Source organism: Amphiprion ocellaris, chromosome 20, assembly GCF_022539595.1.
Source record: "Amphiprion ocellaris isolate individual 3 ecotype Okinawa chromosome 20, ASM2253959v1, whole genome shotgun sequence".
NCBI lineage: Eukaryota > Metazoa > Chordata > Actinopteri > Pomacentridae > Amphiprion > Amphiprion ocellaris.
The window spans coordinates 17,666,251-17,693,697 of NC_072785.1; the positions used below are offsets into that span (position 1 = coordinate 17,666,251).

At 43.2% G+C, this 27,447-nt stretch overlaps 1 protein-coding gene across 3 annotated transcripts in view; it reads right to left on the reverse strand.

The window, feature by feature from the left end:
- Positions 1–25,869, reverse strand: part of bmf1 (BCL2 modifying factor 1) — a 68,666-nt gene extending 42,797 nt beyond the window's left edge. Inside the window, exons 1-4 of one of the 3 annotated variants that reach the window (XM_023273339.3) lie at positions 25,682–25,862; positions 23,551–23,747; positions 22,748–22,950; positions 13,056–17,985 (exon numbers count right to left, since the gene is read on the reverse strand). In XM_023273339.3, coding sequence (XP_023129107.1) covers positions 17,869–17,985; positions 22,748–22,950; positions 23,551–23,722 — 492 coding nt within the window. In that variant the 5' untranslated portion in view covers positions 23,723–23,747; positions 25,682–25,862 and the 3' untranslated portion in view covers positions 13,056–17,868. Of the gene's footprint in view, positions 1–13,055; positions 17,986–22,747; positions 22,951–23,550; positions 23,748–25,681 lie in introns of those variants that run through there. The other 2 variants (XM_055006142.1, XM_055006143.1) reach the window with 2 other exon arrangements.
- Positions 25,870–27,447: the final 1,578 nt, after the last annotated feature.

Genomic DNA, 27,447 nt, shown 5'->3' on the forward strand with positions numbered 1-27,447 from the left:
GCTAATACATTGCTCTAAATGAAACTCTCCAAAAGTATACAAACAAAAACACCCCAGTGTAAGGTTAACTTACTAGCATGCTCTCAGAATGTTGGCTGTTTTACACGGTCTACATCAGTAGATCAGATTCAAAAGTCCTTATTATTGATAATGATCTTGCATCTGAATGTTATTTCATTAAATATTGACTGATGGAGGTGGAGCCTTTAAAAAAAAAAACGTTGTGTAGTGTAGCTTGACACGTCATTCCTGACCTTGGAAACAGCATTCAACAAAACAATCTTCCACTCAAGGTCTTCTAACTCACTTGCTCTGGGGCTTTAGCCAACTGATTTCAGACTTCAGCAGCAGAATAATGTTGCTCAGATGACGTGGGACTGCAGATGTGTAAACTCTTCATAATTCTCAACACTTTCAAGATTCTAGTCAAGGTTGCAAGCGAAGAAGTGGACCTTGAGTGGAGCTGCATAAGAAGTCAATATTCCTAAAGTTAATATTGATCAAAAATATGCTCTGGGATACAATATGAGCAAGGAAACCATTCAGCATAGTTTGACCTTAACAATATGCGGTTCTTGGTTAGTATGGATAGATATAAAGACAACTTTTGTATGTTTGCTGCAAAACTGCACAGGGCACCATTTTAAAGCAGGAGATTAATTTGTAACGGAGTATTTTTGCATGATGACATTGCTATGTTCCTGTCCAAGTACTTACACCGCTGGAAAATAAAGCCACACAATTGTTCATGGTAAGAGCATGGTGCTAACTCAGTAAATTTTATCATCTATGTGATCTAATCTATCTGTTCATTTATGAAATGAAGCTTGAAGCAAATTGTAGTTCATTACAGGCCCATGCACACACACACACACACACACACACACACCTGTCACACACATGTGTGTGTGTATTTTTAGCGCCTGGCCTGAGCAGCTGTTTGCCATTACTCATATCAGCGTGCACTCCTTCGCTCCCACTCTGACCCACTGTTATTCTTTCTAAGCCGCTGGAGCTAGTCACTGTATGACTGTGCTGCTAACCCTTGCAGGTTGTTTTTCCTGCCACGGTGGTTGAAGCAACTCATTTGAAATGCTTGTCTGGCTTAATCATTTTCCACTATCACTGTGCCCAGAATTATTTATCAAATAAGTGCGCAGAAGGAAAAGTTACAGAGGACCTGCTGATGAATGATTCGTCCTCTACTTTGTTGTTTATAGATGTTGCCACAGTGAAACCAGTATGACAAGAGAAGATGTGTGTGTGTGTGTGAGACAGCACGAGTGTTGTGTGAGTAGGGAGGTTTTATGGTTTGGCAGAGAAAAGATTAACCAGCACAAGAAAACACACATAATCATGCATATAAGGCAGTGCAGGCATGTACACTTTGACAAGCATACGAAAGTCATCATCTTATTTCCTCGGTACCAGGGATCAGGACACAGAGGTGAGGGTGAAACCTTATGCTGTGTGTAGCTGTGAAAACATGTTTGGCGAATGATAGAGTCTCTTAATTGACGCATACGTCGCGTCAGAGATCAAGTCAAGGTCGTTCCATTCCGAAAGGCAGAAAAGAACTTTATTACCCTTAATTAAGATGGCATTAATGACTTCCCCCTGGGCCTGGACATAAACATCCAGTTAGTGTTTTACAGAGTGCAATTATCCCGGTGGCGTGATTACCTCAGACCGGAGCCTCTGCTGGCTTCCTCCAGCAGTAATAGCCGGCCAGGAAGACATCAGCTTGTTTAGTTTAACTCCACAGATCAGCCTCGGACGCACCAGAGGGTAACAATGAAGGAAGGAGAGAGAGAGAGGGGCAGACAGAACAAGAAATATAATGTGTTTTACAGTAATTGTACTAAACAGATGCTTTGATTAAATATAGAAGCCATGAAGAAAATGCTGTAGGCAAAAGGTCACTGCACACGGTTAAATCAGTAATGGCTACACAAACTCTGTCAATCTGACTGTGGGGTTATTATCAGAAGTGAATCTAATCTTCTGATCTCCGTGCAATCAGATGATCATCAGGCAGGGCTCCAGTATGGACAATCAATAGACATGCAATAGCCTTAAATCCAAACCAACAACACTGTATAATCCAGCTCTGGCTCAGGATTGTCATCTCAAAGGGAAAACAAAAGCAGAATTACTAGATGTTGCTGTTTTTTTTCTAAATGATTACAGTTGATTTTTAATGTTGTTAATGTTTTTGGACAAAGCTGCAGCACTGTTGAATGACAGGTACACTTTCTGAACTGTGTGTTTGCTTGAACTAGAAAAGATGTCATAACCCTCTAGTATATTATCCTGTCAATAAAGTCAACCTCAGTCTGTTGTTGGCTGCTAGTAGAGCTGCTCCAGACTTGTTTGGCTTGTGGGACCTGTCTTGGGGCAAATAAGGCAGCATGCCAGATGCAAATTCATACATTCCTACAATCAAAACAAATAATACCCACGTATGATTATGCAACAGGTCTAAATTGCAGATTAATTTGCAAGCATTAATTATTTGTGAATTTGCATTCTTGCATAAATTTTACTCTTGGATTCCTTTTGGGGAAAGTGGTTGGAAAAACATGTCCGCAAAGCTGAGCGGTAGTTATGTTCCAGGTGATGAACACAACACACAGTACAGGAGCTGTGTTATGGTCCTGCTTTGATAAGTAAAGCATCACAGCTTAAGCACTGAACTCTGGTTGACACATCCTCACAGGCCTCCGGGCATTGAGGGATTGAGGTCGACTTATGGACTAACCAGTATAAAGGTGTTTGTAGCACTGCAGCTGATAAAGAGGCAGACCGCGGGGTGTCGGGTAGATGTTCGATGGAGGTTGACTCAAAGTTAATGGGGGTAGGGGACGAATCTAAGCTGTGCAGATGAAGTGCCACTCTTAGCGGGGGGATTTCCAAGCAAGATTTACCCAGAGAGTTGTGAAAAGGTCAAGTCATTAACCCTTTATTGATAATTCATAGAAGTTCAGCCCTTAGGCGTCAACACTAAAGCACTTCTAGTAAACAGGCTTACTACTGTGGTTAAGGCCATCCATGTGTCACATGTAAACATATCAGAGTGTTTATGAACCGTATATCAAAAGTTTAGCGACAGTATGACAAATTCTACATTTAATGTCCATATGCATGTTTAGTCTTGTTTACAAACACTGACAGAGTCACGAGGTGCACACAACATAAAATACTACTAATGTGCATTCTCTGTGCTGATTATTGCATTAATTCAAACACAACCCTTCTTGTCCCATGCAGTGACAGGAGCATGACTTGGCTCTGCAGACTCCAGGGAACTGGTGCGAGCCATTGTAACATACTCAAACCTCATGGGTGTGATTGAAAGCATGAGGTTTCGGGGTGTGAGAACCACGTGAGAGAAGTTGTTGAGAGGACAAAAACAGAGAAGAGAGTCAGAGAAAAAGGGAGACAAGGTCTCTTGTTTCTTGCTCTCAGAGGCCCAGCTGCCGCAGCTTTCATTGTTCTGATGCTGCTGCATGACATTGAATTAATACAGCCATTGGCAAACACAGCTACATGAGGGCCTGCACCACAAACATTAACTTGGCTTGTGCTGCAAATAAGCGAGTGGAATGGTGACAGAACTGGGGAGGAAGAGTGGAGGAGGAGATGACATTTGAAAAGTCATTTCAACACATATTCTTTAATTGTTCACCCACACTCGTTAGTGTACTGTGATCTTAAGTCGGAACACATATTTGTGCCTAAAGCTCAAGACAATAACTCAACAAATTCCATCTTATATGCTTATTAACTGGATGAGGTCGCAATTTTAAAGAAAAGCCAGAATAGTTTTTTCACATCATGAATCACTGTTTAATGTCACACTGAAGTTACCTAATGCTTGCAGTGCTCCTCGTTTACTTAATTTCAATCCTGATTAATGAGCACATTTTTCTTCTTCATATTTTTCGGTGCAAACTAGGCTCGACAACTCCATGTGTAAACAAGCCCACTGACAAGAGAAGCCAGTGGCTGTGGGTTGAGTTGTGGGTGAGCAGAGGCTACTACCCAGCAGATGACCCCAGGGTCACTGAGAATGGAGGAGGGGTTGTAGACACAGGGTATTTCTGTCTTGTTCCCTACTTGTGATTTCTAATGTTCTAATCTAGGGGGTGCGTGAGAGCAGGGGATTGCCAACTGCCCTTCCTCCACTGCCTTGCAACCCCCCCTGGGGAGAACTTGAAGCTACGCGAGGCTGGAGTGGGTAAGACGTTGTCCAGACTCTCGCCCGATTAAACTCATAAAAAGCAGCCATCATGTGAGGCAATTGTTTGCAACGAAACATCACTGTAACAACACAGACATACAGGTTCCTACAAAAAAAATCTTTGTCTGTCTGTGCTAGGAAATTCGCTGCCAAGTTTAATTGCCGTGAGCCTGAAAGACAAAAAGGGAGATAGCGAGAAAGAGAAACAGAGAGACAGATTTAAAGAGACAGAGTGAGACTGATTGCCTGCTCTCTCGCTGTATAGTTGTGATAAGTTCAAGAGTTCAAGATCGTATCTGGATAGTTTGTCTTGTGTTGTTAACCACTCGACGCCACTCTGCCAACCAGCGCTGGTTTGGGGTGACTGACCATGATACGTACATCATAAAACCTCTGCAGTATGGGATGGTTCAGCCTGAGTTCATGGAGGTAGTCTGAGAGTTTGCAAAAAGGAGGGGAGAGGCAATATCAAGCCAGCTGCAGTTCACCAAACTCTACAGACGCCTGGTTGAACCGCTGCACACTGATCTGTTTTTTGGAAATTGAAAAAATAAGCAAAGGGAACAAGGTAATACTTCATATTAACCACATCATGAAACAAGAAGGCTCCACTTTTTTACTGCCTGCTAATGAATCAGCAGATTTATTGGTCCACGGTATATTTGTTATCTGCACCTCCCCACCTAAACATCCTTAAGCAAAGAAAGCAAAAGTTCCCATTGACCCAATAATGAATAAATAGCTCCCATGTGACCATGGCCAAGTCCCATTTCGCTCTATCCTGTTTGTTTTCCCCACCATTGTAATTACCCCCACCCCCAAACTACCCAGCGGTAAACAAACCCAACAAACCCCGGGACCCTAACTCAGACCCATAAAAACACAGCACAAGAAAATAGAGGCCAGGGGGGAGATTGAAGGGGTTGTGGGATAGTAGCTCATAGGGGCAAACATGGCAGGGAAAAGGAGGAGGAAAGCATTGGGCATTCAGTACGTGTGTGTGTGTGTGTGTGTGTGTGTGTGTGTGTGTGTGTGTGTGTGTGTGTGTGTGTGTGTGTGTGTATAAATGCGAGCAGGGAGCATTGCTGTTACCCCCTTCCTCCAGCTCTGACCCTGGCCCCCTGCCAGCAACAGTCACAGTCTAATTACTGAAATCTGTGTGCCAGCTAAAGGCATTGTAGGAGTCAGTATTGTCTGGGGGCCCATGAGAGCAGTCACCATTCATCCCTGGGTGCCCTCTATTTACTGAGGTGGAATGGCCTTTACAAGAAATCTGTTTTTGAGGGAACAACATGTTTGAATGAGTTGTCTGAGACCGGCGCGCTAAATGATACAGTGTGACAGTGTGTCAGCGTATTGAATCGGGCAACCAGCTTAAATGAGCCAGACTATGGCTCCACATTGTCATTCTCAAAGGACGCAATGTTGCCATAGCTACAAACTTAGCAGCCAAAAGTAAAAGATAGTGAAGCATTAATATAATGACAGCATGCCAAAGTAAGACTTTACTTATTCTGGACGTCTGAATTTCTGTTTGGATTTTACTGCAAACCCCATCTATGCAACTGAATGATAGAAATGCTCCCCATCTCCATTACTGCATCTGTTTTTCACCTTTACTAGTAACAGTGTAGGAGCTGATGTCATTTTTCCCTGCGTGAAATCCCTCTGCTGGTAACCAGATTAGAGCGGTGCTCCCATGTTGGAGCGCAGCAGGGAGGGACTGACTGCAGCTTAGATTCCCCAGCTCCGTCTTTATCACGTCCATGACTGGATTTATTTAACCCTAATGCTGTTAATCTGCTTGATTTTCAGTGTAAACCCATCAGGGGACTGGAGGTAAGATAACCACAGTGGAGATGATACAGGAAACTCTCTGTTTTTGTGTACAAGCCAACTTCTGTAAGTTTATTAGACAGACTGTAATCTTGTCAAACGCAAACAACTCTCATAGGTTGGGATGTGTCAAAAACAATGGTGTTAGGCCTCTTGTTATCACCGAAGCTGGAGATGAGGAGGTATTTACATCTGCGTTATCTGCTTTGACTTGCTCACTGTTTTCTCCAGAAGACAGCATAAAGAGGCATTCTCATTTGCAAAACAACCTGGGTTTCTATAAACATTTTGGAGCAGCGAGATAGGAGGAGACTTGTGGCTTCCAGACGTCTCTGCTCTGCAATTTTGACAAGCTGGCAGCTCCATGCATGCTAAACTCAAACAATCAGCCATGTTATAATGCTCAATAAGATGTAATAACATAGCGCGCTGGTGGCTTTCGGAGTGGTCAGGCTACAGTTGAGCGCTCCTGCCTGCTTTCGCCCGGTGTGGTGAATTTCGGCGACCGCACTTCGTCTGCTGCGACCACAAGGCTCACCACCGTCTCTCTCCGGCGTCGCAGCCGTTTGGTAGGCAGGGCCCATCCTCACCAAAGCTCACCACACTACAACACAGTACGCAGCCACAGTCACATGAAACCCTCACACCCCTCACAAGTCTGCAGAGCTGCTCGTTCTGTCTGCCTGGTGTCACTGCAAAGAGAGGCACAGCGTACAGGCCGCAATGAGCGCACCACGACGCTGCTTTCACATGCTCCGAGGAGTTTCACATCAGCTTGCAGTTGCTGAAATGTTCGTGCATGTGTAGCCAAACACGCTAGCTTCAAAGCATAAACTAGTTTCCCCGAACAGGAAGGTCGCTGCTGGAAAGTACAGTTATCTCTAATAGGAATCGACATAAACATCACAGGACCAACGTAACCACACATTGCATGCAGCAGCTCACAGCTCTGCATGGAGCACAAAGTGGAATATCAAGGAATTAAGGTCAACCCTCGTGGCCATAATATTGTTTGTCGGTGAAGTATTGGACAACAAACAGCATGAGAATAGAAGTGATGAGCTATTTTTATTGTCACTGCTGCACTTCAAATCAGTTTAACTGCTGGGTTGGACAAAGACAAATGTTGCACACGACTACAAATTATGCTGTAAGTTTGTTTTCCAGCCCACCCCCATCTCTGTCTGCATTGGAAATTCATTCAACTGTCTTGGAAGAGAATTATTTATGAGCAAATCTGTTCATTGGAATGGCTTGTCTTGTTTTTGCTTTACTGCACTCCCCTGATGCGGTTCTGCTGGGACCGCCTGTCAGAATCACCCGTTTCTAATGCAGCCAATGCAACAAAACAGCAGATAGAAAAAAGTTTTCATCTTTTGAAAACAGGAATATAATTACAGCTTCATTACAGGTATTAAAATAATCCCCTCACAAAATACCCCGTCCCATTTCCCCAAAGTTATTAGTGAGATTCTGTGTATCTGTTGTTTTGTTTATCTTAAACAGGGTTTTCATGTCCTCCTTTGGTAGGATGGAGGTGGCCACAGGTTAATGATGAGCAGCCAGAAACCAGGCGATTGGAGTGTGCTTCGTTCTCAGAGCTTCGGTCCCCAGTGGTTCTCAATTCCAGATGTCTCAAGCTCTCTCTTTGAGAAGTACGGGTTCAGGAGTTTATCCCCAGTCCTCTGGGCAATCGCATTAGCCAATCACAGCGCAGGGATATCGACAGATAGCTGGCAGTGACCAGAGCTCAGACAGCTCTGTGTGAAGAGACGAGGTGGACTGTTTAGTCAGTGTCTGGACTGTCCTCTCTGTGGGACAGTTAAGGACGGAGGGAAATAAAGAGGAAATAAAATAGAAATATGCTAAAATGGGAATATTATAGCAATACCAAAGAAAGGCTTGTTTATGTCCTGCAACTATTTGGGCTATTTGTATAAATAATGTGCAGCTATGTTGAATCGCTTTAAGGAGTCTCCCAGGGTCTCAGAACATTTGGTAACAATAAAATCTAAAAAAAAAAAAAAAGTAAGAGACTCTCAAAGTTAGGAGAGGAGAGGAGAGGAGAGGAGAGGAGAGGAGAGGAGAGGAGAGGAGAGGAGAGGAGAGGAGAGAGGAGCCGATCGCTCACTTTGTTTATTGCCATCCAAACTTGGCTCCACCAGCCCTGTAGCTCATACAATTGTTTGAGTTGAGCTGGCAGCCTGCCAGACCTGCATGGAGTAAATCAGCACTGTCAGTCAGCAACAACAGCCAGCAAGAGGGGGAGGAAGAGGGAGGAAGGGGAAGGAGAGCATGTGCATAAAGATGGAGGGAAGGAGGGAGGTGGGGTTGAAAGTTTTTTAAGTGTGTGTGTGTGTGTGTGTGTGTGTGTGTGTGTGTGTGTGTGTGTGTGTGTGTGTGTGTGTGTGTGTGTGAATGAGCAAGACTGAGAAAAGGAGGGAAACAGCTCTGCCAGAGAAGTGAGGGGGGGATGGGAGGCAAGAGAGAAAAAAGTAAGAGAGAGAAAGAAATGGAGAAAGAGAAGGAGGCAGGACCTGGTGCTCTGTTGTGAAACATGAGCTCGGAAAAACTGCTCCGAGTTTAACACTCAACCCAATGTTTTTGCAGTTGTTACTGTTTGGAGGAGGTCCATTGCGTGAGCCGACGCTCGCACTGAAACCTACACACACACACACACACACACACACACACACACACACACACAATTGTCCCAGAGCCCCACCCCTGGTGCGCTGGTTGTTTTTCTTCCTCGGCCTCATCCTTCTCTCCACACTCCTGTTATCAAGGTGAGGTGTGCTAACAAGACAGGCTGCCTGCCTGACGTCTCTGGCGTCCTGCCAACCTGCTAGGTAAAAAAAAAAAAACACACACCCACTGAACTGGACCGGTTCTGTAGCTTGGAGGCTTAAATCCAGGCCTTTGTGCATGCTGCCTTCTTGTGAAGAAGCTGCGTGTGGAAAGTGGGCTGGAGGCGAGCTCTCCTCTCATTACTGCACACCTTCGGCCTTGCCAGTGCAGACGGCTCCTCTTGCGCGTCCTCAGGAAACCACAGTGACTACTTATTTTTATCTTGCTACAGGAATCTTTTTTTCCTGCCAATTAGTTCCCAACAATGACCCTGCTTGTTTATGTACTGTCTATTGAGTGACATCCCCCATCATAATTAGGCCGGGCCTGTGCCTTTCTAAAGCTACATACCAAGTGCATGGATTTTCACACGTGGGGAGAGACAGCTGCCTGCTGCGTGCAGGCTTATGGGGTGTATCTTTTAATTGGGTCCAAATGGTGGTGGATAAGTATGCAGATTTTGAAAAAAGTGATAAAGTTGGGAAAAGGAGAGAACAATAGCCAGCAGGAGACGGAGAAGACAAGTTCAGCAGGTTCATGAGCTGTGCTCCGAGGATTTAAATCCCTCCCCTTGACCACAGGATACTGCTAGTGTTTGTGAGTCAGAGATTTCTGTTCTGTGTGTGTGTGTGTGTGTGTCACAGCTGTGAGGCCGGGAGTGACTGCAGCTCAACAAAGCACTGCGCTCTGCTGGGTTGCTCTTGGTAAACAAAGGGAACTCACAGTCTTGTATAGCGATTGCCCAACCTTCTCCTTCAACAGAGAAAGTAAAGAAAAGAGCCAGTCGAGCAAAGCAGATTAAAGGAGAAGTTAGAAACAGACGTACTAGCAAGGAGTTAAAAAATGAGAAAATTACCCAAATGCAATGGCAAAAAAAGCAACTGTTTATTTATTTTTTGGTATTATCAGCTACCAAGAGTTAAGAGACGGACTCTCAGTTGTCATGGGGTGGCTGAGCGGAGCGGGGCAGGCTGTGGAGGAGGTGGTGGTTGGAGGTTGGGGGGGTTTTGCCAGAGGAGGTCAGCTGTGTTCAGTCACAGCTGAGAGAGAGGGAGGGAGTCGGGGTTGGTTGGGGAAGGTTGCTGAGTTGCTGCACCCACAGCATGCCCAGCTGAACCCTGATCAGCCCCCCAGCCCTCCTGCACAGCGACATGCAACACTGTTGGCTTAGCTACTTATTCCCATGACAACTGCCTGCCTGAGCACCAGATGTGTGCAAAGCGGGGGAAAAGAAGAATGGAAAGTGTTCAAATAAGACTGAGACAGTGGCGTTCCTCTGCTTTGACTAACAGGAGTTTTCTAATCTTTGTAAATAATCTCTATTTTACTGATTCCTAGCATTTCCTAACAGTCACTTCAGAAATGCAGAGTTTTTCATTTCACATGAAGCTAAAGCATTTAAGCGAACAACTGATTCGCAAAGTAACTTTCAACAAAAAAAGCACAACTGCTTATTACCATTTCATTTCATTCAAAGAGGAGTTGTGTGCCTGCAGTGTTTTGGTGCTGTCGGTGCAGAAAGAGGAGGGGTAGGTTGTGTGTTTGGGGTGTTGGGGAGGTGGTGGGAGTGGGTTTTGCTTTTGCTGGTGGCTTGGAGCCCACAGATACCGTCTTTATAGTCGTTATGATAGTGATAGACCTTTCAGCCCAAACATGTGTTTTGCTGCAGAGAACATAACCATCATCAACAAGATTTAAGAGTTTACAGCCCTGCTAGCAGCTCTGTGAGGCTGCGCTCAGGAACAGTTCATCCTCACGAGGACACGCTGAACCTAATTTCACTGAAATCCATCCAAGACTGGAGACATTAGAGGAGGTATTTCAATAATAAAAAAACAAAAGTCAGCCTGCTTGCAGCAGCAGAGACTAAAGTCAGTAGGATTGAGGACCAAGGGTGTGCAAAATTTCATGTACAGTAACAACATGATGCTATAAGACCATCATTTACAGTTGGAGATGTAAAGCGGCCTGTGACTCATGACCAAACTTCCTCAATAATGACCGAAGCTGCGAAGATGAAAAAACTCTTCATTCAGTTGTAACTTCTCTGTGCAAGCCTTTCTGTTTCTATGCAAGCAAATTAAAAGTCACAGACTCATTAATGCAATTTAAAACTCATGACCTCTTTTCCTCAAATCATACCTACATTTAATTATAGCTCAATGAAAAGGGTGAGCGCACACATGATCATTTGGTAATTGAGCGTGTGTGTGCTGGAGTGAAGCAGTCTCCAGGCCAGAGGTGGGAGGTGGGAGATGGGGGGGGGGGGTTTGTGAAATCTGTGGCTTGTGGAGCAGAGCAGGTGCTGTCAGTACTTATTTGCAGTTGTTCCCTCTCATGCAGCTACTTTATTCACTCAGTGACGCACCACTTTTGCTTAGATTAACGAAGGCACGGTGAAGCTGGGCTGAATTCACGGCACTCTGCTGCTCCGGCTCAAACAGAAACTGCTCTTTAGTCGGCTGAACTACACAGCCAGGCAAGTAGGAGTTAACAACGTAGGCTGCAGTGTTTTGATTGGCTTCGCAGACATAAACAAGAGCCGTACTTGTGCGTGACCCCTGGGCCTGACCCCAGAGATAGACGCTTCTCTAATGGGTGTCTCTTTCAGCAGGCGGCCAGGCCGGGGGAACAGAGGAGCCATTGTTTGAGCCAGGGAAAGCCAATGCTCTCCCCATTTAAGTGCTGATCCTAGAGGAGAGGACCATAGGAGCCATGAAGCCGAGGTAAACAGCCAGGGAGACGGGGGACATGTTTGACACAATGCTGCTTTTTGGTTCAAATTTGGTATAATGTCTCCAAAAAAATAAAAGCAAAGCAAACCCCTCTGCAAGAATTACACTCAGGCCTCCAGTCATATGATCGCTATATGTTTTGACAGTTGTAAAAACAGCGCTGTTAATTAGCTCCTATTTAGGCTTGAAGTTCCTGCACTTAAAACACCAGTGACACAGGATTAGGAGAGGACAGCTGAACAGTTGTGCACACTAAACCAAGCATGACTAGCTGAGGTGCTGTTGTTCTGTTTCAACCACATCCTCTGACACACTCATTGTGTGCATGTGTTTGTGTTGGGGGGCCGCAGACAAGGGAGCTCTTTAGCTGCGAGCGGCCAAACAGGTGAGTCAGGTGTCGGCGAAGCGTGAAACTGTACCCGGCATGTACGACAATAGAGATGCCACGCGTCAGCCCCGAGGGAGGAGACTGTACGTCGTCTGCTCTGTTGAAAGAAAGAGCAACAAAATCTTGGGCGTGATTTGCTTCGTAAGTGGATAAACTTTCATCTTGGGCTGATATCACAATTTATTTGTCATATAAATGGGTATGGCATTTCTAAACAGTGTGCAAAGAATGCACTATGTACTGTGCACATAGCAATTGAACACACTGAGCTTCAATGTTTACATGTGTCAGGAGTAATCCATCAGTCCCACGTCTCCGGGGCATCCATGCTGCAGTGTAACTAATCTGCAGGCTCAGCAAGATTGGCCTTAACCTTTTAGGATGTGACAGTAACTCTTCTCATTTGCTGTACACATGGACTCATTCAGTTGTCATGCAACACTTGCTTGTGTGTGTGTGTGTGTGTGTGCATGGAGTTCAGGCGACAGTTATTAGCATGTTTTGGAAGCTCCACTGCTCCCGCCAAATTAATGACCTAACAGCAGGAGGGATATGATGGGCACAGTCCCTGCCAAAACGCCTGGCTGGCTTCAGACACTTGGTTAATCCATCATGGCTTACTTTCACAATACAGAACTCCTTAAAATAAAAGCTCGAGCTCAAAAGAGAGGGAGCACAGCAAAGGAGGGAATTAGTTCTTCTTCTGTAGCTTTTTTGTCCGAGCGCAGGAGCACTGAATTCTAAATGAAGCACAGAGAAAAACAGTAACAACAGTTTTCAGGTATGAAAGACTTTACTTTCTATAAAGCGATGTATGTTTATTTTGTGAGAATTTTGTTGTGTAACTCCGTGACCCAATGCTTGTATAGCGCCCTCAGCTACATGCAGAGCTGTGAATTCTCAAAATGCTCTCATGCTTTGTCCCACATTTCTAGTACATTAAGCACAACTGTGATGCTGTGTGTACTATCAATCTTCCAAACACAAACATGACTCAACTTGACACCTTCAATAAAATTTTATTGAAAAAAGTACCAATAAACAACAAGAAATCCAGAAAAAAGATTTGTAGAGCAAAGCTCCATATGTACAGCGTATTGCACTACACAACAAATTGTCTTTACTTCCATATTATATCAAGAACCCAAAAATATATATAAACACAAAAAATGAGTGCACAGTAGAGTCTCGAAAACACACAGTCAATGTTTACAAAAATGCTACATTTTCGCTGGGTCTCATTTCTTGGTATACAGAGAGTGTGTGATAATCAAGACTTCATTGAAACTGAGCAGTTAAAGGCATATTCCAGGGTTTTTAGAAATACATGTACACTTTATCTGTCCTGTAAAGAAGGGTAAATATTTAATAGCGACAAGCTCATAAGCCAAATTAACCACAACCATGAACGATTTTGGTTCGCTTGTTTTTTGTATATATCACGGTGAGATGTGCAAGGAATGTTCCAAGTTCATTTTCGTTAAAAAATGCTCTTGATCTCATGGACTTCAAAAAAGGATCGTACTGTTATTAAAAATTATTTTACAAGCATAAAATGTCCTTATAAAAGCAGACCCTTTTTTTATTAAGAAAATACAATTTAAAAAGTTAAGAAAGACCATGAAGAAGAAATGTTATCATTAAAAAAAATTCAAAATCAAAACCTTCCTCAAAAAAAAACTTCAAATTTATATAAAGTGGACTACAAAATTCAAGACACTGACGGTTTCCATAAAATACACGTCCCACTCTTGGGATTCTCTGCACTCACGTGATGTGATGAGCAGAGTTTGGGAACCTCATTCTAACGAAATTATACAGGGCACCATGGTGGCTTGTTTCCCTTTCCAATAAATCAAACAGGCCATCAAACCTGAGCCTACTTGGTCAATGCACAGATATACGGCTGACACATGGCAAGATTAGCCCAAGAGAACAATCCAGAGTATATGCTATACTTTAACACACAACAGATAGGAGACCTATGGGATTTACAGAAACAAAGTACTTTCCAGTGCATATTGATTACAACACAACGATTAAGATTTTTTAAAAAACACAAAAACTAACGCCCTGCGACTTGAGAGGAATATAAAGGCAACTTTTTTTTCTGTCTGTTTGAGTCTTTCTAATGTCATGTGTATCATTACTGACGGGTGGGATGGGTGATGACTCATTAATTATAAGGGAGAGGATAAATTCTGTTAAAAGGTTAAACTGCATCGAGGCTGCTGCTTTTCTCAACCACATATTGTAAAACTACTCATGATGACTGGTGAATAGGGTGGTGGAAGTTAATGAAAAAGGTCTGAACTGGTTGGGCCCATCCCTGGCAAATCACAACCTTTTAGGGGAAATACTCCACCCAAAATCTATTTTTTGAGAATCAAACACCCACCCATGTAGACTTGAAAGGTGGTTTGTACTTTTCTTCTTTATGAAGAATAGCAGATATGGTCATGAATTTATGTTGACAATATATTCCAACAGTCACACGCTTTGTTCTGGTGGAAGCAGTGAATTCTGTGTAGTAGCTGCGGCTATCAGTCAGACTTGCCACCACTGAAATGAACTGTAACCACATGACTTTAATCTGCTGTTCTTCTAAAGCCTACAAAAGGTGAGTGATGCCAAAAAGGCAGAATTTGGGCTGAGTATCATTTGAAGAAATGTCAGGCTCAATGAGGGCCAACCTGCTCTGCACAGAATCATACAAGTCCAAGACCAAAAAAAGGAAAATAAGAAGTAATTGCACACACAGGTGTATACAGTAGAAATGGGCAAATATACCAAAATAAATTAAAAAAAGGAAAAAAGTAAAATAAATTAAAAAGAAAATGAACCGATGAACAATAACTGAAGGAGCAGCACAAAGAGGAAGTCAAGAGCCAATGGTGAGACGGGGTGCTACATGGACTGGCTCAGCGTTCAGGATCCGCAGGAAACTATGACCACAACCACATTCAGTGCACCTCACACGCCTATGACTACATACTCTGTAGTTCCCGTCACCACCACAGCCAGCAAGTCAGCCTCAGACTCCTCGGTCAAACTGTACCTTTATGTGTGTGCTGAGAAATTGGCCAAGAGGAATTTCTAAATGAAATGAAAATAAGAGACTTGACAAGACCTTGAGAGGTTTCATCATAAATAAATGGGTGACAACACTGCTCTTCTTCTAACCATGTAACAGATTCTCAAGGTTACCAGTAGCCCACAAAGTCTGTCCCTGAGACATCTTGAGAGATAATGAGAAAACCCCTAATTATGCAGTGATAAACTTGACACATTGTAAGGAGCAAGTAATTACAGACCCCTGATATGTACTGCTCCTTGGGTCCAAACGTTGGCCTGGGTTCAGCAATCAGAAAGACATAACAAACAGCATCTTCAACAGTGTCTTTAAACATATTCATACTTCAACAATAATTACAGTCTTTTTCACTTTTGTTTCAATTCAGAGACTGTTTGTCTGCTGAGTCAGTGGTGGTTATACGTGCTTAAAGGTCCCGAATCTCTGTCTGAGCACCAAAGACAATATAAGATCACCCAACAGAATATCAAATGATGTAAAACCCCATAAAGGTGGCCTGAGAGGAGGAGATTCCGTTTCACAGATTGGTTACGGCATATTGTTTGGTGTTCAGAACACCCAGTGGCTGTGAAAAGCAAACCAGGGAACCTTTTAGTCGAGGCACGGGACGATAATGCTCACCCTATAACTACTACTGCTGTAGCCTGAAACAGTGGTCAGAGAAATTTCAAGAACCGACATCCAATCCAGATTCCAGACTGTGTTCAGTCAGGTGTCAACACTGATTATTTGTCTTGGACATGTGAATGAAAACATCTGAAATGTGGTGGCAAGAAAACAAGTCATAACTGAAAACCTTCATACAAGACAGAGGTTAGCGCGGTAACAATCTGAACTCTTGAAGGGTGTAAGTCTAGTGCAAAAACAGTGGATCCACAGCTCCACTTCAAGGGCATGGAGGTCTGAAAACAATCACACAAAAAGAACACACCTAAAACAAAGGGAAACTGTGTATTAAAGGATGGAATTGGGAACAAGACCAAACTAAAAACTGAATATCTGGTGAAAACCCAGATAAAAATGCTAGACTAAGCTGTTTTAGAATTTTTTGATGTGGACAGGTGCTTTACTTTGCTCAGTATATCAGTGTGATTTACTCTTATGTTCTGATATAGTGCATGATGCTAGACCTTCAATACTTCTCTATATGCATGCAAAAGTCAGCACCCTGTGATTTTATTATAAATATGTATTCAGTGTGCTACATCTCAGACATCATTCGCCACCCACATATAGCCAGGAGCAATAACCCTTATATTAACAGATGACCACTGTGTTGCACAATAACAAACACCCCTGAACAATTAGGACAGCAGTCACACAACTGAATGACTGCTGTTACTAAAAGAATAAAATGGCAACGTATCCAAACTGGTTTGTTGCAAATAAACCTTCTAAAAACATGTTAGCTGAAGTGATTTGTTCAAATAATTGGGTTACAAACCAAAATTTTGAGTTTAATGGGATTAATAAAGTATCTATCAATTTACACTATTGACTCATGTCAACATGTCAACAGACTCTTGAGTCTACTGTTACTTATTCACTACTGGATTGTTTGTTACAGCTCCATAGTCTTATTAGTTAATGTAACACTTTAGTGCAGCTAACTGCACGTGGGTTGGTTTTATAAAAACTTCTTTTTGGATGTTTGGCAGGTTTGCTGGCAGTCACCCGGCTTGTTTGATCAGACAACGATGTTCAGTACTGCAAACTCCACCCCAAAACTTCTTCGGCAATCACAGTCTCCAATGTTTGACATGTAGCACATGACTAAAGACAGGTTTACCTAAAACTATCTGTGCATATTAAAAGACATTTTGATAACATCTCAGTGTGCCAACTTTTCCATGTGCAGATACTTTACTTTGTTCCCAATATTTTGAATGATACTGAGGGATTATGATCAAACTTAATACCATACCAAAGAAAATGGGGGAGTGAGAAAATAAAACAGAAATTAAAACAAAGAAAATAAGAAAAAGATGTTCCATTAAGGTGAGGTGCAAAATGCTTTGTTCTGAGAAGTTGCCTCTTTGGAAGTTAGTAAATCAACTTGACTGGTCGCCTGGGAAACTTCAGAAAAGAAAACGTCACGCCACATTTCCTTTCACCTCCTAACCATCTCATCTAGCCTGTCAAGATTGCTCAATACTCATTCTGGCAGAAGACACTGAATAAGGCAGGACTCACACATGCACACTGCATCAACGCTTGAAGGGGGGCGCACTTGGTGTTTTGGGGGGTATCTTTGCTGGTGCGATCGTGGTAAGATAGATGGAACAACAACGGACCCACAAGTTACATGACAATGCATGACGTCACCACATTCAAAGTGAATGAGAAGCACCACTGATGCCTGAAACGCACACGTGTGAGTCCTGCCTAAGGCATTCCCAGGGTCTGTGGAGGTCATTAAAAGATGGATACATGTTGAAGTGCAAAAACTTTACCAAGAACAATGTACTGTACAAAACTACTACACCACACATATGCCAAAATATGAACATTGTCCTTTAGAGGAATCTCGGCGCATCATGGCATCTTCTTGGAAAGAAAAAACACACGACCTTGTATAAAAGTTGGTTGTCTCCGTCCCGCGGTGACCTTTGTGTCTCCTTTCTTTTCTCCCCCAAACAGACCCGTGTTAGATTTGACAGTGCCATTTAGGAGTCCAGTTCCTTACAGAGATGAAGAAAAGGGACGCAAGGGGAAGATCCCCTCACCTCCGTCCTGCACCACCTCCTCCAGCAATGAACCCCCTGTCAAACAGAAGGCTGAGAACGGCTGCGGCCAGGCGCCACCACAGCGGCCCCTGGTTCCTTTGGTTTCGATGATACTGAAACAACAATTAAAGACGAAACATACGACAGTTAGGGCACTCCACAGAAACTAAAACTCAAAATACAGTGGTAAAAATAGTCATTAGTTTTGGTTTTGACTGTGAGGTTTAGCTTATGTTGGCTGTGATGTATGCTGATTGACAGCGAGCACAGTGAAAAGGGTCAACTGAGAAGAGGGTAAGACAGAACCAGACACCGGAACGACGCTGATATTTCCACAACAGTCTGCTTCTGTCCCCAACAATACTTATTAGTGAGGCCTCCCTTTGTGTGCGGGATCCCTGCACAAGCCAGGCTTCCCAACAGACATTCCAAGCCATAAACACATTCATCATATGGTCACACTTTTTCTAATCTTTCTGGCAAAGACTAGCAGCTCAGGAGGAGACTCTCTCAGGTTTGCCAGCCAATTGGATTGTGTGCGATTAGAGGGATAATGCTATCTCTGCCATTGAGAAGCTGAGATAAGATAATTGCACCAAATGGGATTAGGGAGCTCTTGATGAGAGGCAGGGAGTCTCTGGAAAACACGCATCTGCATGAGAGAGGTACAATACAGTGCAACAGCTCATCTGCTGACGAAAGACAGACTCCACTATGCCTGATAATGCTGTGGATCTATTCAGACTATAAGAGTTGTAAACTGAAGACAAACGGAGAGACCTTAGATTACTTTTCCACAACAATGCATGAGAGTGCGCTACCTTCTCTTGACAACAATGTGCTATTGTTTACAAAAGCCAAAATATCTAAAGGCAGAGATTAGATATGCCATATTTACATGACTTAACATGATGTCCAAACCTTGACCTAGTTAAAGCCAAGAACTGCCACTATGATAAGCCTGTGGGGTTCTATACACTTATCAGTTTGTGGTGAATATTGCAGGGTGTTGCATAAGCTTTGCCAGGTTCCAACCAGTATGAGTGTATCTTGCTCACTAGAAAAAAAATAGAGGTAAAAAAATTATGGCAAAGACTCCTGGGAAGTTCTGCATTGTATGGCATATCTAAATCTTACCTGGGGATATTTTGATAAGGATATAATAACAACATAATGCCTGCTTCATAATAAACATGGGTAATATTTATATACAGCACAGAGTGAATGAGCTCACCGCGATACATCTACGTTGCAGTGCTGGCAGCCAGCAAGACTCGACTTGGTAAACACTACCATGCCTGAAGTCTTTTCAATTTAAAGCTCAATTATATGAGACTACAGTCAGTTACAAATCTACGATCAAAGAGAAGTGAGGCAAAATGACTGCATATGTTCACTTATATGCATACTGTACGTCAATGAGTGTAATACTTAATGAAGTCTAGAGTTTCAACATTAGATTGTAAAAGCTGCAGGAGTAAAATGAGTCAACTGAGATTTATCGTGCTACAAAGTTTGTGTGATTACTACTGGCTACATGAGAAGCAATTCGTCTTTATAGCCAAAAACAGAATGTTCCTCTGGCTTTTTGCCCTTCACACTGACACAAACACAGAGAGCAAGAGTGACAAAAAGAGGTGTGCACAGGCCTGTCACAACTTATTCATGAGTCACGCCACCAACTGTCAAATTGAAACTCGGGCTCTAAATTTAGCCAGCGATAAAGCGGCAGAGTCTACCCAGATTCTCTGTGTCGTCACTCTGACACAAGCCCGATGTGCTTTATCAGTGTCCCATGCAAGCTGTCTGTCAAAGCAGCTGCTCAGAAGCTCTGCCTTATCACTTGAGCAAACAGGCCAGTCTCTATAACAAGAAACTCTGGATAAGTTATATCAGCGAGGGGACAAGGGCAAAGGAAAAATACAAACAAATAGCAGTTTTATTTGATAATAGAGAACAGCACAAATTGACATCCCCGTCAACAAAACTCATCACAGGACAATGAATGAAAAGTAAATATTACTTGTTTTTATTTCCAGCGCAACTCAACTCCTCCCCCCCTCTACAAGTGCTGAAAGGAGAGAGTGCCGTGCCCTCACTGGAACAGTAGAGAGATAAAGCCACAAACACTGTGTGCGTGCAAATGTGTACGCACATGCACACACACCTACACACACACCTACACACACACACACACACACACACACACACACACACACACACACACACACACACACACACACACACACACACACACACACACACACACAGAGGAGATATTCAACCCTGCTTTCAACACCTCCTATCGAAAGCACCAGGAGTCGTCTCTCTTAAAAAAAACATGGGGATGAAACCTTACTCTGCTCCTTGCCCTGTGCAGGCTGGAGCAGTCTTCCTGCCATTGTGACTGTCATTATTGCCGTGTCTCAAATGGCCGGCCGGCTAATGTCAGCCATCCTCTGGGGACCTCAGAGTCCCCTCCAGCCCTCTCTGACTGAGGAGCAATTTATCTGTCAGCAGCCGCCAGCACTCCTTCGCTACCTAATCCCTCCTTTTGCCAGGGGCTATGGGCTCCCATGGAGAACACTCGCAGTCACATTGCTCCAAAATCCATCAAGTTGATGGCAGTCAAAGGCACTTGATTTGCTCAGGGACAAGTGTCTGCAATGAGTAACTCTCCTAATAAATTGCCGACTGACAGGAGCAACAGGTATGAGAGCTGACAAACAGTAACACCATTATTGAGTGAGAGTTTTTGTACTGACTGTCAGACCGTGTGATAGCGAGAAGTGAGAGACAGCAGAAAAGCAGAAAAACAAGTATGGGTGTATTCATGCATAAGCATGTACACACGCACGCACAACACAATGAATTGCACAACCAGAGCCAGAAATAGCAATTACAGAGACTGCAGTGGAATCACGCATCCAAAACCGCGCATCAGTGTTTGAGTTGTAAAAACATCCCTGTAAGAGTCAGCCACACAGAGCCTCAATACTCAGACACACACAAATAGCGGCGGAGTTGTAGTTCTGCTCCACTTGAACAACAAGTGTCAACAGTGGCCATACTTGTCTCTATGCAAGTGGGAACTGCATGCTGCCTGACTCTCCATAATCGAGACAAAAGCCTTGTTCTTTTATCAGACATTTAATATCACGATGTGTATCTTTTCAGGATGTGACTTCACAGGGCCGATTTCACTCTTGACTGTCCTGTCTGCTGTTTACTCAAGCAGCAAAGGGAGCAAAAGCCACTTCCTCATCCCCTGACCCAGGCCGGCCTCCGTTGTGCGTCAGTAGATACCAGCCGCACAAACACACACACACACACACATCACAGCAGCCCTCCTGTCTGACCGTCTGGTTGTCTGTGTGTGTCTGCTAGTGTCACAATACATGAGTCATGCTGTGCTGCAGGGGTATAAATAACATCTGCTTGATAAGTGCATGAGAAAATCAGAAACTGTCTCGCACTTCAGAGAATGAAGTTAAAAAAATAATGATATTATATGAAGAGCAGGGAGGGTTCTCTTTCCCAGAGGGGAGGTTTTAAGACAACTGAGGATGGTGGTTACTTGATCATTTGAGGTTCAATTTCCAAACCTCCATCCCCCATATACATGATTATACCATCATTATGGATCTCGCCCCCCATTCTGCCTATGGCTGAGCAGACCTCTTATTTGGGTGTCTCCTGTGGCCGCTCCTTGCCGAGGGAAGGGGCTGACTGGAGACTCCCTGGAACCACAGCTGTTCCCCTCTGGGCTCACGTGCTGAGCTTCGGGTTACAACATGTTTACCTACTCCCGCCACTTCTGCTTTTTCCTGGACGTATCACTACGTGTGGAGGAGAGTATCTAAATGTGCATGTGTGAAAAAAAATCTGTGTATTCGATTGTTAACCACTTTCGCAACAAAAGACTTGCATTCTGCAGAATATATATTTTTAAAACAAAAGCAATAACAGTATGTCACGGTTTTACAATGCACCCACAAAGAAGCGGCACACCAACTGACTGGACACTGTCACCCTGACCACAGTGAGTTGTTTGAGGCCAGGCATCCTTCATGCCACTTGCCTCCAAAGCACACTGAGGAAACAGGAGAAAAGAGAGAGAGAGAGAGAGAGAAATAAACAGGAAGAGGAGGCAGGGGGGAGGGCCTGGGGGAGGCGAAGTGGGGGAAGGGCTGTCCTGGTTCTGCAATGTCTTTGGCTTGAGGGAAAAGAGGGGGGTGAGATGCTGGGCAGAAGTTGTGCATGTGCACAGCCTCTCCAAAACAAATACAGCGCAAACACAATAAAAGAGAGCAAACTTTTGACCCATGATTAATCTCTGTCAGATCGACATGAGATCCAAATATTGATTTAAAAGTAGTTGGTAGATGGTGTTGCTAATGAGCGGAGTGCAAGTTTAACCACAACGTTATAAACGCCCTCCTAACCTGACACACTTACATAAACAGAGACACACAGTTTCCTCTAGTTTGGTGGCAGCAAACTTATGTTTTAGAGTGGCATACGCATGATACTATATAGCAAAGCCAGTGAAAACTAACAAAAAGGTGAGGTTGACTAAAAATAAAAAACATTTATTCTTACGTGGTTATCACTGTTATAGTAGTAAAAGCGTATCTCTCTTGCATTACGGCATTTTATTTTGCTATCTCAGTTTCTGTGTACCATCTACTGTCAGAGGAATCAGGTTGCCTTTAACACTTAATGTGGGGCACTTAAGGGATATTTTGTTCTGACAACCTGAGCAATAACAGTGTTATGGTATCACTGGTCAGTTGACCTTGTTTACTGCCATCAAACGCCAAGGTGTCTGTCCTGAGTTTGCACAGCCAGCAAAGCTGCATCTTTCCTCCTCACCAGTTGTAGGTGTTCCCGGTGAAACTGGTCTCCTATCAGCTGGAGTTTCTGTCCAATGCAAGCCTCCATGCTGCGTGCCACAGGTTGCTGCCGGGGCAGCTGCTCCATCCCATTTTGCTCCATTTCACTTCCTTGTTGCCTCGCTTGGTGATTCCCAATAAGCTCAAAGCGTGCTGGGAAGTGCAGTCGAAAACCTGCGTTACCTGTTGAGTGTCAAGGCTGATACTTATTATTTTGGAAACAACACGTGTTCAGTACAATAATTTAAATACAACAATGACACTGTAGGTACAAAGATCAGCCAAACACTGCTGAGCGTGCCTTGTTGCTAACCATAATCTTCCCAGCTGTTGTGTTACATTTTTATCACATTTAATAGTTTTATAAGTCACTCATACACAACAAACTAACATGACTCATATTTTAAGGTCAGTCAGTTGTTATGGAGCTACTTTGGAATGATTACTTGTATATGGCGCCAATGTCACTTTGCTGTCACTGATAATCAGTTCTCTGAAGAGTTGTTGCACAGGTGAACACTTCTACCATGTCCTTTCACTCACAATGCCTGTCTGGCGCCTTTTGAATAGCAAAGCAGCTGCGTACACTGCATACAGACCATAAAAGCGAATGTGATGACGACTATCAGGCGCCAAGGGTGAGATCAGTGCAGCAACACTGTACCCATTTCTCACAGCAAGTATCACACAATGTTTTTGCACCTCAGTTTTATAACACTGGTTATCACGCACGAGGCAAGGTTCCTTTTTCTCTTGTGAAAGGCGGTATGTCGCCAGCCTCACCGTAGAAGAGTGGTCTGGGCTCCTCTGCGACTCCACAGGGCAGCATGCCGTTGTTTGGTTGCAGGGCAGGACCAGGAGTCTGTGTGCCCCGGTCTTCACACTTTATCTCCCTGAATGTTGTGCGCCAGCAGTGGGGGTCTGGCTCAAAAACATCATCCTCCTCATCGTCCATACGGGGGCACTATGAGATGAGCAGCCTTAAAAGCATCACAGAGAAAGAAAGAAAGATTACTGCTACAGCTCAATATGGAATATTTACCCTTCAGTGAGTGATTAAATCATAGGCCTCCCAAAGTTTTCTTCACTAATGATGATAACCTTGGACAAAATCTACATTAGAGCTGATGAGATGATCTCAGACACATTCATTATTTGTTCATTCCTCCAGAGCATCCATTAACATTATAGACAACCTGTCTGGCCTATAATGAGTGCCCTCAAATCAATAAAACCACAGTGGATAAGTCTGAGAAGAAGAAATGAGCAAAAGGTCTGGCTTCATTTGTGGCAAGGAGCTCAGTGCTTATTTAGACAAATGACTCTGTTCAGCTCAGTGATGAAACCACACAATTCACTGCGGTTAAGCGACTCAGTTGCGCCACAGTTACATAAAAGAGAGTTTGGCTGACTAGGTTAAATGAGAGGGAGATTCTCTCTTGTCTGTGCTAAGCGGCTCTCTGGACAGGAGCTGGACTGGCCCATGATTACTAACTTCACTAACATCGGGTACTTTTACAGAAAACCACTGCAAGTATCAGTGCTCAGTGTGCAGATACATGTCTGAAATTTATACAGATATTAAAGGGAAATTTAAGGACAAGAATAATAAAAGGCCTCATTAAGATTCATTAAACCAATCTGACCGCAGTGTGGTAAGAATGTCAAGATTCATCGATGCACTTCACTCAACCTTGAATCATATAGTGGGTCAAAGAGTTATCAAAATATAGGTGAAATTCAAGTTGCCTCACTAGCGAAACCCTAAGTCACCACTGAGTTGTAATGCAGGGTTAGACTATTACCACACTTCCAAATTAGGGTCCACAGCAAAAGGGTAATGACAGTCTTTGAGGAAAATCCTAAGCCACTCTCCCTACCCTGGTCTGTCAGCCTGCCAGCTCCCCAAGAAGGAGTTTTCATTTCTTCACCCAACATAAGCAGATTTGACTGTCTCTAGCATGTCCTGACCTCACGATATACTGTGTGCGCTCACAATAAACGCTGTGTGTAAAACCACTTAATGCTTTGTTTTGACAAACACAGAGTAAGAACATGGGCTCAGAACAGAGAGAGAGAGAAAAAAATAAGTTCAACTCTCAGATCTCAGTGCTGGGTTGCTTTCTGCAGCGCTCTAGTGACCAGGCTGCTGAGTGTTTGTGTCAGACAGTGGCTCCCCCTGCTGCAGACAGAATAAACCCTAACAAAAGGAGAGGAGGCAGAGACGGGGGTGGAGAGGCTGCTCTGTTATTGACACAGTTTCTATCCAACAGCACTGAAAACCCCGCACCACACCACTTTAACTTTATGTAACGTTATAACACAGCAAGACCTGAAATGACACACACAAAAATATCACCAGCGGTGCCGGAATCTCGCGACATTTCTTTAAACAAATACGTCAATAAGAGGAGCTCGTGCGAATTTTAAATTAAGCTGGAAATAAGTTAAAAACAACAAGCGACACGTCATGTTTAGGAGCGTAAAAGCACAGATTTGGAGAAATTAAATATGTAATGACACTTGTTAAGTATTATATTCGGCTGAGAAAACGACTGTTAAGCTACTATAGTTTAGCAAAGTACCGAAACATGACTTGCTTGCCTCCCTGCCGCCTCAAGTCCATTCACCCACGGAGCTCCGTTAACCGGGAAAGCCGGTATAATTCAAATCTCTGCCGTATGAATGACACGCCGACTTCGACTAAATGCCGTTTTTAACCGCGCCGCTTTGACGTTTCGGCTCAATAAAGCACACAGCATGTGTCGAAACACTTTTGTTGCGTCTGTTTCACACGTTGTTTGTCGCTTCTTCCAAAGGACGCGGATGTTACTTCACGTTAAAAGCTGCCGGTGTTAAAAGCGCTGCGCTGGAAAAATAAACGGACATTAAATAGTATATCTAGTGAGCTTACCGCAAAGACTGGCTTCGTTGCAACGACTGTCTTGCACCCAGGAGAAAAAAAAATAAAGTTCAATATCCTGCCAAGTCAAGCGAGTTTAGTCCTCTTCACCTCCACGGCTGCTTCCATTCTGGGAGGAAAACTGTTACAAGCCGATTTCATTTCGCCGACGTCAGCTCCACACTGACTCCGCCACCGGGGCGTGGTGCGAGAAATTAGTAAATAAAGCTGCCTTTTAAAGACGTAGCGAGACGTAGAGAGCAGCGTGGACTGTATGGAAAAGAGGCACAGCCAATCGCTTCAAGGCTCATTTGCATCCGGCGGCTGCCGCCAATCAGCGGCTTTGTTGTTGTCCCGCCTTCTCTGTCGTGTATTCAGACACGTGGACGGGAAATTCCCCGGAGCACGGGACCGCTTTACTACTACTGCTCATCTGGAGAGAAGCCTGAGAGCTGCTGTCAGCTGGAGGCTCTGTTCAGCCAGGCTTTACACTCACTCTGTGTTTATATGTTACCAACATGTACAAACACGCATTTGTGTAGTAATTTATATCTTTTGTAATGTTGTTCATACTGTCATTCATCCCTTGCTTTATATTTACACTCCCATACATTGTTGTTTATCTAGTATCTTTCATCATCTACAGTTTCTTCTGTTTACATACTTGTCTAAATACTACATGACTATATAGATTACTGCACATCTTAGATATTCATACATCTTGCATACTTACATGGACTGTTTATACAGTTAAAACTCATACTGTATATATCTTAGCACATTCATCTGACATCGTACTGTACTTTTACTACTTCTGCAATTTTGGTTAGATGCTAAACAAATCCATTCCTTCCTTAAGTACTTGCCCCCTGTGCAATGACAGTAAAGTCGAGTCTAATCTAATCTAATGTTTTATTATTGCCCTTTTGTAATGTTTTACCATCTTTACTGGTGTTTTATTGTTGCTTTTTATTGTTTTGTAAAGCACCTTGTAACTCCAGTTTTGAAAGGAGCTCCAGAAATAGTCTTTTTAAGTATCTTTGCATGCACATCTTTTTTACAACCTTGTCATCCAAGCAGGCCTAATTTAATAATTGAGTCTTAAAAGGGCACTAATAGAGTTACAAATGTGGACCATGTTATCTATGTTATTCAGTCAATGTTTATATGTGAAAGACTGTTTCTATCTATCTATAAACTGATAAACTACTGGTTTTGTTTTAACATTCGCCAAAATATATGCTATTTCATTGTATTTTTCCCATTTAATTGAAAAAAATCATTTTTAAAAAAAACAATCTTATATGTACTGCTATGTGCACTGTTTAAACTGAAACTATTATTAGAGAAACTTTTAGGAGTTTTTGTTGACCTAGATTCAACTAAAGGAGGTGTAGATCTTGATCAGTCTCATTTGGCACCTGTGGCAGATAATACACGTGTTTGTGTCACAAAAACAACACAGGCTTTTGACATCGATCTGGATTGATAAAATAGCTTAGAGCTTTAAAAATGTCAGACTATCAGAGGCTTTATGTCAAACCATTAGAGAAAAAGCACTTGAATGTGTTCCAGACAAATTGCAAAGACAATTATATAAATACTGTGGTGTGTAGATATTAAGATTCAAAAAAAGGTCTGATAAAGCAACCAAATGTTGATGATTACAAATACACAACACATTATCTGTTATGTGCATAGAATGATCAGCATCTAGACACTTTCAATTACGTCAATGGCAGGCAATTTCCAATATACCCACAAGCCTTTTTATGTTT